At 34.4% G+C, this 15,591-nt stretch overlaps 1 protein-coding gene across 2 annotated transcripts; it reads right to left on the minus strand.

Annotated features, from left to right (window-relative positions):
* Positions 1-4,757: 4,757 nt before the first annotated feature.
* On the minus strand, positions 4,758-15,591 carry LOC128218787 (telomerase Cajal body protein 1-like). 2 transcript variants are annotated; one of them, XM_052926481.1, is made up of 11 exons: positions 14,470-15,591; positions 13,962-14,066; positions 13,450-13,564; positions 12,821-12,909; positions 12,001-12,091; positions 10,936-11,068; positions 9,647-9,736; positions 8,872-8,990; positions 8,147-8,250; positions 7,591-7,743; positions 4,758-6,525 (listed from the first exon to the last, which is right to left on the minus strand). In XM_052926481.1, the coding sequence occupies exons 1-11, from the start codon at positions 15,447-15,449 to the stop codon at positions 6,381-6,383; spliced, it is 2,124 nt and encodes a 707-aa protein (XP_052782441.1). In that variant the 5' UTR covers positions 15,450-15,591; the 3' UTR covers positions 4,758-6,380. The 2 variants fall into 2 exon arrangements, with proteins under 2 accessions (XP_052782441.1, XP_052782442.1); XM_052926482.1 differs by lacking the exons at positions 4,758-6,525; positions 7,591-7,743; positions 8,147-8,250; positions 8,872-8,990 and adding an exon at positions 8,999-9,400.

The raw sequence follows: 15,591 nt of genomic DNA on the forward strand, positions 1-15,591 counted from the left end.
ACTCAAATAACATTAACTGGGCTGAATTGATATCACTTGCTGCTGAACCAGACATAAGTAAAATATGCATTGTATATTAACAGGAAATTAAAACTGAACAAATCTTCTGGTGACTAAGATGTTCTTGAGAACAGGAGCACTATAGTACTGAAGAAATGAAATGTATTCTGATGCTTTCCAGTATTTTATATCTGTCTGAATTGATCTTGTCAATCTTGATATATTTAGTGTTGGCTGTATTGACTTTAATCTGGCATCTACTTCCGAAATATTTGAATGAGATTGCATGGCTTTCCTTTGTGAGTCACTGGAAACCAATAATGATATTAAAAGCCTCTGTATTCCTTATAAGACGCCATACATATAGTCTAGTGCAATACCATCCACTATATGGTCCTTGGACTCCATTAACCATATATTTTCCAATTCTTGATTCTTGATTATCCAATGCCTTTCGAGAATCTGAAAGAACCATTTCTTTTGTCCGAGCTAGTAGTTTAGGTCCATCAGAGTGGAATGGGAATATGTGGGTATGTCCTTTATGAATTATTGCTGTTTCACCACTTTGTAGGCATTTCCAGCATGAAAATGATCCATTAAATTGAACCCTATTACAAAGAAGACCTATTCAATTTCATTGTGGGGAATTTCGTTCCTGCCTGGGCTCTTGGTAATGCAAGCTTAAAAACTGCGAGTGAAATCATTTAGCAGAAATTCTGCCTCTTCCTTATTGTATAGTGAGGAATAAAAAAGGCACTTATATCAATTGGCAATAGGGCTGTATCAGTAACATTATTATTACATGGTAAAAGTACACATCTTGTTAGTAACGAGCATTGTGGCAAAGTGGAAGTTCAGGCTGACTAGGTCGTTGGCCTCGAAAAGCCAGAATTAGGGGTTGAAAAGAGGTTTGAGCGGAGTAAAACCTATGACATCGTATTGCAGTACGACTTTCACCACATGTAGCAAAAGCAGGCTTGAATTTGCAATTTTTGTAGTTGCAGTGCCCAAAGTTGAAATAGTTATTATGTTAATGCTTTCGGAGTGGCCGTATGGGCCGGGTGTGTTGCGCTGGTAATTTGGCGGACTTACATGCAAGTTCAGTGAGGAAACAAACTTTATTAAATCAATTTCAATAACATAACTGCAGGCTAGCATTTCTTAACTTAAATTCTTTCACTTCAGAGAGTCTTAACAATCCATTTCGTTTCTGCTGCAGAAAGTGTGGCAAAAAAGTTGGTTGCCCAAGCTGAATCACATGACAAATAATTCCTTTTGTTTATTCTGATCGTAGCTAGGGGGCAGAAGAGCATAGCATTTTCAAAAATTTAAAACTAGTATCATCATGGTGAAGCATAAGTCTGTCAGTCTTGTTAATGTTAATCTTTAATTCACATGCAGTCAGGGAGACGTTTTAAGACTTTCTCAAAGCTGTAGAAGCCATGTATTTTATTTGAATCTTGGAAAATAGTGGAGATAGAAATAAAACTTTTAATATCGACTGATGGTAATGAGTTAAAGGAAGTGCACCGTTTTTAGTTATCTCTTGATCTTTACCTATGATATTTCAGAAATAGGTGCCTCTGGAAAATTTAGCATATTTTATCATTACATGTTATAAAATGTTTGAAAATCCATATTCACGCTATAAAAGTTCCTGTCCAGTCCTACATAACATTATCTGCTATGAAAATTTTCAACTTGTTTACAATAATGATTCAACCATTCACCTTCTAACAATACATTGTATTACAAGATCTGCCTTTTCACTGAAAATGGGTGTTAAGTGAGCATCCATCGGTTCTAGTGATAGTCTTGTTTTTTTGGCTTCTACGCTATCGAAACCAGATATTCAGAATTTTATCATTTGGAAGAGTTTATGCCCAATGAATTCATCATATTAACCCTGGTATAGTAAATTCCTAAAAGTATTCAGAAAGTAAATGTTTGAAATGTACATGAAAAGAAGACCGATAAGAAACATTATAGCTATGATGTTAGTTGTATTATATATACTATGTTTAATACCTTTGGAAATATATATAGCCCGGAATTAACTTAACTGGGTTTCCCATGCCGGTACAAATAAAAGGTGAATATCAAGCTATTGAAATTCATGTAACAGTCCAATGACTCTATTGTCTCCGAAGTAACAAGTGTATATAACAACGGTTTAATTTTGTTTGTACCGGAGGATTAGGCTGGGAAAACCCGAATAACTATAATTCCGGGCTTAAACTATTGTCATTATATGCATGGTAGTTTAAATGTTTATAGATCTACTCTGTTAGTTGTACATTCAATATTTAATGTGGAAATTGTAATTATGTTAACATATGTTGACATGGTGTAGAGTTTTCAACTAGGTGTGAATGCATTTTAAGGGTCTGTAAATGATGACCTCTAAATACTCTTAAGGGAGAGTAGGTTAAGGTCATGATAACTTTGACATATTGTATTTTGAATACATTTTTCCTTGGTTATTTTTAAAAACTTTTCTGCATTGACTGCTTTTCATGCAAATTTCCAACTTCTTTGAACTGCAGTCTTTCCATACTCTTTTAATTGTTCAGAATACATTGTCATTTTCCACGATCATTATAGTTTTAATGTGTGTTTTGAATTAATTATTAAATTGTTTAAAAATGTACACATTTTTGCTATGTGCATAACTATTTATCATGTATTTTTATTTACTTATCAATATAATTCTGTAAAGGGTAGAGTTTATGAAGTAATTTCTTTGTGAATAAGTAACCTTGGGGAGCCATGAAGCCCAACAAAGCGACTGTGGTTTCTTATTCACAAGGAAATTATGTAATAAATTCATAACCCACTTAGTGTTAGCCCATCTCTAATTGCATCAGCTTTTAAATTAAGCCATGCGTCTGTCGAAATGACCTGTCAATCACTGCAAGATATTGAGACGTCATTTGAATTGGCGTTGACACTGATATTGCGCCTTTGCATATCCAAACAGTTAATGCATGGGCAGTTATAGCAATTTAATTATATTACTAAATCATGAAGAGTTGTAGCTTTAGAAATAAGTAACGATTCTTCACAAATAAGAAACTAAACATTTTATACATCAGGGCCCCTGTTGGCTGACAACGTAGGGCAAACACTAAGTAATAGTTTGTATTTTAAATGTTTGTTCTTTTAAGAAATATGTGTAAATACACCTTTATAATATAAATATGCAGATACAAGTTTGTGAGTGTAATGATTATTTGTGCTTCCTTGATTACATGTTCATATGTTTGTATTATTCAATAAGGTATTTGATTGAATAGTGGTGTGATATTGAATGTATTATTAATAATTACGTTGTCAAATAAAAAAGAAAAACGTGAACATGTGTTTCTTTGTACAAATACAGCCACAATTTAAACTGAATGCATCTGAAATTTGGCAAGAAGATTGTCAAGTTGATCAAAATCTTGACCATTAGTTTGAATATATGCCCTCTGGGGTAAAAAAACAACTAGCTCTCGAGTTTAACTTTAGAAAACGTTTTTTTTTAGCATTATAGGCTGCTTTTGTCTTCTGTCTTTGACATGACCAACCTCCCTGCCAAGTTTGAAGACCATAGGATCAAGCACAATAACTATCAATTGAACAGTTTTTGTGTTCAAGGTCACAGCGACGGTGACATTTTTCCTACTGACCTCAAAATCAATAGTGATCATCTACTGTTCATGACCAAACTCCCTACGATGTTTGAGGACAGTAGGATAAAGCATACCTCTAAAGGTACTCTTGATCTCAATCGGAGCTGCGCTTTGTGTCCAAGGTAAACCATGAACTTAGACCTATAGTATTGACCTTAGAAGTCATAAGTGGTCATTTGCTCGTCAAAACCAAACTCCCTGCGGAAGGTAGAACCAATGTTATCAATCCCTAAAGCAATTTGTGTACCACAACCTTTACCTTTGAACTGAAAAAAGAGGGTTCATCTGCAGGGGTTTTGACCAACCTCCCTGCCACCATTCAGGACCCTCAGACCAAACATACTCTATCAATTGGAGCTTTTTTTTCTGCGCACATGAATTGATGCAAAACCTGTTGCCTGTTCCTTTGCAACCACAAAGTAGAGGTAATCTGCTGGCCACGCCAACCTCCCTACGAAGTTTGAGGACCTTAGGCCCAGTGTAATCTAGTTATCAATCTGACAAGGTTCGGTCTACTGAACAATGGACCAACATAAAGGGGGAATAAAAATTAAAACAAGCAGCAACTGTGGCAAAATACATTGTCCTGTTTTTAGGGCACAAAGTTTGATAATAATTATTGTATGTTTCAAATTTAGACAACACGTCTAAACAGTGTGCAAATTTCAGGGTCATAACTCTTGAGTGACTAAGATAATGAGGCTCAGGTTATCAAACCTGGCAGAGACATTCGTTAACAACTAATGTCAAAATTTGGTGATGTGTTGAAATTGATTGACAAGACCAATTTCAGGTATTTTTTATAATGAAAGGGAGATAACTTTCTCACGTCACTTTTGCATATGGCAGGTTATTGAACTTGTCCAAGATATTATGCCCATACACATTCGGACCAAATTTGGTGATGGTTGGACAAAGGCTTTTTAAGTTATTGATCGGACAACATACTGGACATCGCCTGCCTGCCAGTACGCTTCATGTTAATACCTTACCCAAGACACAGAGAAGAAAACAAAAGTACAATTGTTACATGTTTAAAATCATAAAAATTCATTGGAAAAACATCAACAAGTCTTTCACCATATTTTATTAACCATCTTAATGCATTAACAAAAATTATGTGTATAAAGAATTCATTTAAAATCTTTCATATATAGCAATTACATAAACATTTTAAAAAACACATAAACTAGATAATGAGACTGACCAGAATCTTCTTTACCACAAAATAACATTATAACACTTCATATTTGGTTCAAGATTAAGGGACTTAAAGATACTAGACACCAGATGATATTATTGCAAAAAAAAATGATTTTTTTTATAAAAACTTAAATAAAATTGACATTGCTGTATACAACCCATTGAATCTTACCTACTGATGTATTACATTGCTTACAACACATGCATTTATTGCATTCTTTGCACATTTTTCCAATTCAAAATTTACTGGGTTTGTCTACCATATAAATCCCAGCATTTAGTTTAAAAGTAGTGTTAGTATTTATCGGTACCCATAAACAGATAATATTTAAACTGCGAAACCATTATGCGCTATTTTTAAACGGGGAAACTCAGATGAGATGGCAACATTAATTTTGTGTTTATTCTTTTAATCATGTAAAATGATGTATTATTGGCCTCCTAATAGCTCACATTGACAATTCTAGACTTGTTTTGAGAAAATACTGTATTTGTCAATTTTTGACCATCTGGTGTCTAGTCCCTTAAAAGGAATAACTAAAACCATCTACAAATACAAGCATAAACTACAGAATTCAAAGTCATAATTGCTTAATGACATGTCCAGTATCACCTTCTACTTAAATTCTAATTAGATTCATTTTAAGTACAAACTGATGATCTCCTCAAAAAAATATGCTTGTCAAAAACCTTTTTCTGAGGAAATTCAATTGAAAACCTTGACACAATAATGTCCAATTCAATACGCTTTTTCAGCATAGAAACAGACGAATCAAAAGGGTTGCTGCTAACAACATACACCAGACAGTAGGTGTTATAAATGACAACTACATCTACATATTGAGTCAGATTTAATGTGACACAGAAAGATTCCACCTGCAGATATGCAGATATCACTAGGTCTGATAGATAACACCTGCAGGTATGCAGATAACATCAGGTCTGAAAGAAAACACCTGCAGATTCCTTTGCCGAGCATAACACCAAGCAATCACAACTACAGTTTACATCGACTCATCACAACTGCTTATTGAAGCAACACACACCAGGTTGCCACACCTACAGTTTACATCATCTGCAGATAACACTAGCTGGTCTCTTTCACGGATTACACCATCTGTTCACATCTGCAGATTTTACAATGCAATATCGCCTGCAGCTTACTACACCTGAAGATAACTCTTGCATATCTCTTCTTAAGATTACACAGTGTTAACATCTTCAAAATTTACAAAGCAATAACAGCTGTTTATTTCTCCTACAGATAACTCATGCTTAACCCTTCCACAGATTACAGACCATGTGTTTTCAAATCTGCAGATTTAACGATGCAATGAACACAAGTTTAATGGTTCTGAGACGACTCCTGCATTTTTCTTCAACCTCACACCACTTGTTTTCACTTGCGGTTTTCACAAAGCAGTAACGTTGGCAGATAACATCACCTGCTTTGCTACAGTACCATTGGCAGATTACTTCTACAGATCACACAACAGTTTGTGTTCACACCCACCAAAGACGCAAACTATTATCAAGTGTATTTTGGGAGCTTCTCCTACTGTCACTATCATCATCATCTGAGTCAAATGTACATTTGAAATGTCGTTGTCCTGATGCTGTAGCAATGAGCGATAATGTCGGATGTAAGCTGAAATGAATATCATTACTATGTTTTATTATGCATTTTATTGAATTCTGATTGTGAACTTTAATCTTTTTAATATCATATAATATTTGATGAATAATCAATAAATTACAATAACTACAATTACTAAAATCTACTATATTACACAGTTGTATTACAATAAAATCGCATATATATATGGAACTTCTAAAAGCTATCATGCACTTAAAATGATTACATTTAACTGGTTACTTCTGGGCTTGAATTTAGAAAAAAAATTGTATTGCAAATTTTTGCGAGTACCTAAAATACCAAAATCTGAAGTTGTCTCTCAATATTTTTGTCCACCCATTTTTTTGTAAGGAAAATGTAAAGTGATCAGAATCAACAACAATGTATTCTGTGTCATAACAATTCACCTTCTAAATTAGATTCGTAAACATGGAAAACATATTGAGGAAGTCTGATAAGCAGTCGGCACAAAATAACTTGCCTTCGTATAAATTGAAAGTTAATTTCATGTGGAGTTTGTTCTTAGTTTTATGGAGAGATTATTTAATTTAGGGTTCTATGTTGGATAAGTTTTATCATCGCCTTCAGCGCCTTTGATTTAAAATACTAATTTGTAAACAAACTTCTTTGGCTTGTCATGATGATGGACTGCGCCTCAAAATTGAATTGATCTTAGCCAAATACTGCCTACTAAAATCTTAACACGAAAAACACACTACAATGTGCCCTAAGCGTAACACGATTGTACAAATGTCCTAATTTTCTGTGTTTTTACGAAAATAGAGAAAAAGAAAAATATAAGTTGCTATTATCTGAGATTTTTCACTTGCACAATTTTGTAACTATCTTAAAATTAACTCGCAATTTCCAATTTTTACTTACATTTTGCGAGTGTGCAAGTGTTATCACACCAAAATCAAAGATAACGCACACCACGCCCGGACACAATTTCCACAACATCATTTTCAAAATGACATTATTTTATTGAGTTTTGGAGAACCATTTTAAGTTTAGATTGGTACGGTGTTTGGAAAGGAGAGGTGGGTTTGGGAATACAGAAAGGAAGTTACAAATTACCTAATTCCATTGACAGTATCACAATGGGCTTGGAATCTCATGGTTGGGTGAATAACTGGGTCTGACAAAACCGGGTCATGTTGAGGAGGGGAGAGTGTGTCCCACACTAATACATTCCCATCATGGCTGCCCGATACCACATACCGGCTGTCGCTGAAGTGTAGAGGAATGTAGGTATGTATGGAATTGCATGTGATAATTTGAAATAATCCTTTATGTTTGAAAAGTATACTGCGCATGATAGAATTAATAATCATTACGGTTAACATTAAGACGTCTATATGGTTCTCACTAAGGCAACTCAGGTTCAATTCTCGCCTTGGGTGCATGCAAGTTTCATTAGTGGTTACCAAGCCCAACTAGTGAGTTTGCCCCAGGAACTACGTTTTCCCCAACAACACAAGACCACATTTTTGCACACAATTGTGACTTAGTATAGGTTCATAACTTTCTTCATAATCGTTGTAAAAATATATAATGTTTAAACTAATTTAAGTCTTAATTGTGCATTTGCGATACTGAAAGTCAAAGCTGCACAATATATATGCCACCTTACCCAGTAATATCAAAGTAGATGCGCTGATTCGTCGACACCTGCCTATTCAGTGTAAAAAGGATCTGGCCTGGATTTCTCATGTCCCAACAAAGAATCTCATTGTCCTGCAAGCGTAGAGGTCACATTCTCAAAAACAGTGTGTGGTTAAAAACAGGTGCACAAATCATCTCACAGGATAAAACACTGTATAATGTGAATAAGAATACGACAAGCGATGTTTACTTCCACAATACTTTGCATAACAAAGTTGGGGATTTCACGAACAAAAATGCAAAACCAAAGGTACTATGGTGCCTTATATTCATATAAAAGAACACTTCAACAAAGCTACTTATTTCACATTACCAGTACAGTGTTACAATTATTCCCCCATTTTGAACCTTTCCATTTTCTCCTTCAAACTTGACTATTTATTTATTTTTTGGGGAAAAACAAAAAGTGAGATATTCATCATTTGTTGCCATTTTTGGAGATTATTTACAATAAAATATTTCATCAATTGTCATTTAATTATGCTCTGAAATATATAACACACTACAACTGGATTCACTAACAAAATTGTTTTTGAAAGCATACAGGGGATTTTGCATATATGCCAAAAGTGGTTAAAACGCCAAATACATAAATAGGGTTCTAATAAATAATCATGGGTATGGATATTAAAATGCAGGCGGATCAGCAGAATGAAATCTGAATGAACAGATGCAATAGAGCAACCAACCTACCTTTCTACCACCACTGTACAGCTTCGTTCCATCAGGGGAGAACTTGACCTGAGTCACCCCTCCTTGCTGCCCTTCAAACATACACACCATCTCTCCCATAGGCTCATTGTACAGGGCCACTGCAAAAAATATTACACAATCTGATTCAATACACACCATCTCTCCCATAGGCTCATTGTACAGAGCCACTGCAAAAATATTACACAATCTAATTCAATACACACCATCTCCCCCATAGGCTCATTGTACAGAGCCACAGCAAAAATATTACACAATCTGATTCAATACACACCATCTCTCCCATAGGCTCATTGTACAGGGCCACTGCAAAAAATATTACACAATCTGATTCAATACAAACCATCTCCCCCATAGGCTCATTGTACAGAGCCACTGCAAAAATATTACACAATCTGATTCAATACACACCATCTCCCCCATAGGCTCATTGTACAGAGCCACTGCAAAAATATTACACAATCTGATTCAATACACACCATCTCTCCCATAGGCTCATTGTACAGGGCCACTGCAAAAAATATTACACAATCTGATTCAATACACACAATGACTCCCATAGGCTCATAATTGTACAGGGCCATTGCAAAATAGTACATTATCTGATTTGACATAAATTTGGCTTTTATAACATCATTTCATTCTGTAAAATACAATATACCGAAATCTTGCACATAAATTAATATGCTGACAGGAGCTTATGCAAAATAAACTGCTTATCTACTTTGTATATAATAATTAAAACATTATTTCATACCAGACTTAGCGTAGGAGCCAGCTGCATAAAGACCTATATCTGTAGGACTTGGTGCAATGCAGGATATAATGCCACGCTGTCCCTCTTTGGCTGTAATAAGACAAGAACAAATAATATAATCTTTGATTTAGCAATTTACCAGTACATTTCTTAAACATGTGCAATATATAACTTTCGAACAGCAATTTAGAATTTTAATCCTCTCAAAAATGATCCTACATTTATGTTTTTAGTGAGATCTGTATGTATCTATTAGTATTACAGTATACCGGTAGTAGCTTTTTATTGCAGTTTAGATTTTCAAGATCATACCAGTAAATAGTTACACCTCAACTTCCATTCCTTAAATGAACTGCCTTTCGGCAATTGCATTCATCAATTGATGAACGCAACATCTTCGGATATGTTCGGATCGTAATTCATTGCATAACAATATACATGAAAGCTATTGATCTTGTTATTGGTTGTATTGTGTCTGCAGGTCCCGTAAAATATAGATCAACATTTTTAAAAGTGTTAGTTTATTATATTTTAAATATAATGGTACCATAAGTGTTTCAATTTTACGTTTTAAAGTGATTTCAAGTTGTTAATCTTTTCCCGCGTTATTGTGACGTCATTTGAAAAAAATGTTTCCGGTTATAGTCGGGTCGTTCTATTCACTGAATGGGTAAGAACGGATTACTTAAAGGTTTTCTTAAATGAAATGAAGATTTTTTTTAACAATTCTTGAATGAAATAATGAACTATTGGTGTAAATATAAGGAATGAACTGTGGGGTTGATGTCATTATCGGGGATATGAACGCAATTGGGTAGGTCAAAGTACGCGTGGAGTCCGAAGGAAATTGCTGGTCAAACATAGATTGAAACTAATATATATATTTATTAACACTTTGTTTGAAATCTTGAAAATGCACTTGGAAACTTTGATTGGTTCTTATATAATAATTGTTTTTAATCTTAATCTTATTTAAAAGTTCCAACCATATAGACAACAATAGTATGTAGTATAGAAGTGGTTAGGGCACTCGTTTCTTGCCAAAATGATTTGGGTACGATTCTGGGCACATATTGTATGTGAGTTTGGTTAGTGATTGCCGAGCCGGACAAGGGGTTTCCCCTGGGTACTACGGTTCCCCCCACAACACAAGACCTCTCTATCACACAACATCATGCCAATGAGAATGACTAAAAGTACAAGTTTCTTCAGAACCGTTGTTAAATAAATAATGTTTAAACTAACTATCATTGTACAAACAATAGAACCATACATACAATGAATCTTACCAAATGTTGGTCTACTTTTAAATTCCCTGCCTGGCCTGGTAACATCGAACACCCGGATAATCTTGTTAAAGCCTGCATATATCTTGTTCCCATCGCAACTGAATTCAACACAGTGAGCAGCAACCACTTCATCCTAACAAGAGAAAAACATACAAGAGTGAGACTCAACAACTTTATCCTGTGTTTCAAAATCAAAAATACTTATCAGAGCCCATGTTCTTGAACAGTCACCAGTTTGAGTCTTAAGACTCAAAAAAACAACATATGAGCTGTGTTGCCTGACTTTTGCCTTTGGACATACATTTGCTTTTATTATTTTATGAGGTATTTAAGTTAAATAATCTTTCAGGAAGTAATACTTAAAATTTCACTTATATTACGTAAGGTACGTGGCTACAGGTGAGACCTGAATACTTAATTTGACGTCACAAACAAGACATCATAACAAAAGTACACTACTGAAATGATGTGCAACATTAATATACCGATATTACAACAAGATAAATCATTTTAGATGTTTTCCTGACAAAGAATCTTTATGGAACATAAATAAAGAAAACAATAATGATAATTTTTTGCATTTATAATCCATTTGGCCGTTTTAAACACAGACTATATGAATGCAATCAAAATAAATCAAATCAAAATCCTTGGTTGTTATGGAAACATAAGTAAACTAATGGTCATAAATTGGTGAGAAAATGATGCGTCAATGTCCATCCAATAAAAGAAAGAAGTATGGAAAAAAATTACATGATTATTTTTGCATTTTTTATGAATGATTACAGTAAAACTGCAATCGTTCGAGCAGCTGATCAATCGAGAACTGGCAATTAGTCATGGTTGAGGATAAGTCCTGACCATTATTCCTTCTATTTTTATATTTATTATATTGACAATGAATCAAAACCTAAATAAGTTGAGGACTGGAGCATTATTGCCGATCCCAATGCACAAATCATGTGCAAAACCTTATAACCTCAAGGTCATAATTTCACACATTTTCCCAAAAGAGTGTCTATAGATATATGGACCATGTGGTTAAAGCTCAATACATATACATACCACATGGTTATAAGCTCTGTAGGTACAGCGAAGTTGGCCTGTAAAGGCATCATACAGATGTATGGGTGTGTCCTTGCTTGTTACAGCAAAACTGAAAGAAAAGCTTAAATTCAAAACCTTCAGACGAACATGTTTTAATAAAACAAAGTATGTTACTATCAAATAGTTATGAAAATAGAACCTGGGTCACAAACCTGATAAGAAAAAAATCAATAAGTACATATATACTTTATTCCTGTAATAGGTTTTAATGTGCATAGCCAAATATGCATCTTTTTGGCATTCAAATACTGCAGCTTTTCCTCTACAATTTATGGACAAGGTCTTGACTAAAATAAAATATCTTAAGCAATTAATATACCGGTAAGCAATTCCATGAAAATCATAATGGTTTCGCTCAACAAGATGCATTTAGAAATATAACAATAGCATTTGTTTGTGTGTTTTTTCAGGTTAATAAGATGCATATCGATAAAAGCCAGAGTTAAACGCCACCAAAGCATGTGTGTAATATCAATGGCAACATGTGTACCAAGTTTCATTTGAAAATCTTGAACAGTTTTGAGTTATGGCCAAAAGTAAGTGTTTTGCACTATGCCACTAACACCATCACAGAAAAACAGAGATGCTACAAATTATGTGTATTATTGTCACTGGTAAAATAAGTATCAGGTGATATCTTAAGTTCTTCTATTATTTAAGGCCAACATTAAGGTTCCTGCACACCAATGATGATAAAGCTCTGCTAGAAATGACACCAAGGCTATTACAATATACCTTTACACAATCATGTTCACCCAAAATAGAAATATAAACTAACCACGCCTTGGCAGGGTCAGTTGATGACATGAGTGGAAACCAACTGAAATCATACACTGTGTCCGCCTCCTTGATTCCAAACACAGGAACCTGAAATGAAACAAGTTCACACTCACAACCTAATCTAAATTGGGTATATTTCATTGTCTACTCTCAGTGTCATAACAGACATGAGGTAATAACAACAATTAATCCATAACATTACATGTAGTTCTAACAGACTCTAAGCAAGTGTTCGGTACTTAAGGCTACCATGAATAGTTTGTTTCAAGTGGGTAAAGATGTATCAAAGAAAATATTATGACCACTAGAGAGACTATGAAAAAGCATTTGTTTTGCATGTGCTTTAGTTAGTGGGCAGTGATTTCTCAGCCCAATTCCCCTCCCGAAACAGTTTATATTTTCCCTACCCACTCTAAATTATTATCTTTTATTTTTTTAGGAACATTGACCTCTTAACATTTAGCAAATGTAGCGATAAAGTGCCATTGATGAATATATTTTTGTTAGTAGAGAAAAACACTGGTGGGTCACCAGACACCAAACAAACAATGTATATATCATGTTTTAAAACTTCATTTATATAAAAACAAAAATTACCACCTTATACTATTCCTAAGTTGTACCCACCAGCTCTGGAATGACCTTTCTCTCCCCTCCTTCATAATACAGCTCCTCTGGTAAGTTAAACATCCTGAGTTTGTTGTCATTGCTATTGACCAGCAGGCAAGTACCATCTGGGGCCCTGAAATTTCAATGGAATAAATGAGAAAAGGGGTATTGAAGAACTGAAATCAATGGCAATATGCTTTAGTTTGATAAACAGATATACATATGCCATATTTATTAATATGTACCAGATCACATTTATGATACCATGTATGATCAATATGTATGCCGCAAAATGTTAGTTTGTTTTAACAACCTCTGCAATGTTCACAGAACTCAGAGGCAACATAAAAAGATACATGTACTTTAGTTCTGGCTTCCAATTTAAGCTTCAATGAAGATATTTATTGTTTTTATATTTACAGGAACATGTTCCAAAAGGTAATACATAAATGTAAAGAAAAATGTATTTCATTCCATGACTCTCATTTGAGAATATGGTTGGAAGAAGACAACTATCTAACCACACCTACCACTTGCAGCCTCTCATGTAGTTGTTGATGTTGTCATTTTTGAAACATTTCCATGCTCCTGTGATTTGCCTGGGTTCATTTCTAAATTGGTAAACAGATGCAACCCTGAAAATAAGTGCATTCCTTTAAAATTTACTTTATCTTACTATACCAAGATTGAGCATTTAATCATAATGGCATTTCAATCATTTATATAATTATTATATGAGATAATATATTGATAGAAAAAAAACAATGGAATGCAATTAAAAGTATATAATAATTATGACATTGAAAAAAAATGTGAATTGGTATTATCTAGCTTATAAAATAACTCAGAGTCTCAAGTCTGTTTCCTGGGAAGAAACCAGTACTTGTATTATTTTTCAGAGGCCATGAGAAAGTACCCGTGATGGGGATCATTTCCATAAAAAGGCGAACACCTATACCACTCCTGTAAACACTCTCACCTTTTCGCTCAGTCTAAGGCATGTAAAAAAACAAAACATGATTTGAACTAGATGCATACTTTTCTTCTTGCGTGTTTGAAGTGTTTACACTTTCTATCCTTTCTTCTTCTAGGGCAAGTTCTTTGGATTCTGTTTCCATCACAGAAGAACACTCAGAAATATCTTCTGTTTTCTGACGTTTGAAAGGTCTTCCCTCAGTTGGTCCCATCTCTGAACTTTTATCCTGGCAACTACCACCTCTGGATTCACACTTTTGGTCTACTGAGATCTTACTGGCTATTAAATCTGCACTGAATGTAGGTGTTGTGTTACATGGTAGAAATGAATTAACAACCACATCTGTTTTACTGCTTCCAATCACACTGGGGGAATCATTAATTTTGCATTGTCCATCATTAGCTGATGAGAAAATGTCATGGTCACTCAATTCAGTGTTTTTATTATTCAAGTTTTGTCCGATATTGAGTTTAAGAGCATCATCATTTGGTGGAGTGTCACTAATGATATTTGGAGATGTATTGAGTTTAAGAGCATCATCATTTAGTGGAGTGTCACTAATGATATTTGGAGCTGTATTGAGTTTAAAAGCATCATCATTTGGTGGAGTGTCACTAATGATATTTGGAGATGTATTCAGTTTAAGAGCATCATCATTTGGCGGAGTGTCACTAATGATATTTGGAGATACAGAAATAACTTCGAGTGAGCCTGCTGTGTCCTTCTGTTGCTGTTCTTTAACACTATTTATATTGTCAGGAGACTCAGAAATCACTTCTAGAGAGCCTGATGAGTCATTCTGTTTTGGTTCTTCGACAATGTTTACATTGTCACAAAGATAAGACAATGATAAACAACCAGAATTGGAACTCTGGACATCAATCTGCTGGCCATTTTCCTGCACAAAGTTTTGCAAAATGATACCAGTATCTGTGTTTGGTGGCAAGCTATTTGGGTCATTATTTTCTGGTTGAATGTCAGAAGTTGTCGGACTTGCAACAGCATCAATCAAAACGGGTTCGTTGTTTATAACTTGCTCCATTGTAAATGATTGTCATACATTAACAGCGCAAAAGCTTTTTCATTGGATCATTCCAGATTAATAACAAACTCAAAATAACAGTGATTGATAACATAAAAGAAGACTCTTCGGTTCTTCATTTATTTTATTTTTCCTCACATGG

This window comes from Mya arenaria, chromosome 15 (assembly GCF_026914265.1).
Source record: "Mya arenaria isolate MELC-2E11 chromosome 15, ASM2691426v1".
Classification (NCBI taxonomy): Eukaryota; Metazoa; Mollusca; class Bivalvia; order Myida; family Myidae; genus Mya; species Mya arenaria.

Bases quoted from the DNA above. Each gene is read 5' to 3' on its own strand.
- LOC128218787 (XM_052926481.1), bottom strand. From the start codon at position 15,449: ATGGAGCAAGTTATAAACAACGAACCCGTTTTGATTGATGCTGTTGCA. The intron at 9,737-10,935 runs GTAAGATTCATT...GTCTTATTACAG, and splicing joins TAAAAGTAGACCAACATTTG to CCAAAGAGGGACAGCGTGGC. The intron at 7,744-8,146 runs GTAAGGTGGCAT...TCTACACTTCAG, and splicing joins ATCTACTTTGATATTACTGG to CGACAGCCGGTATGTGGTAT.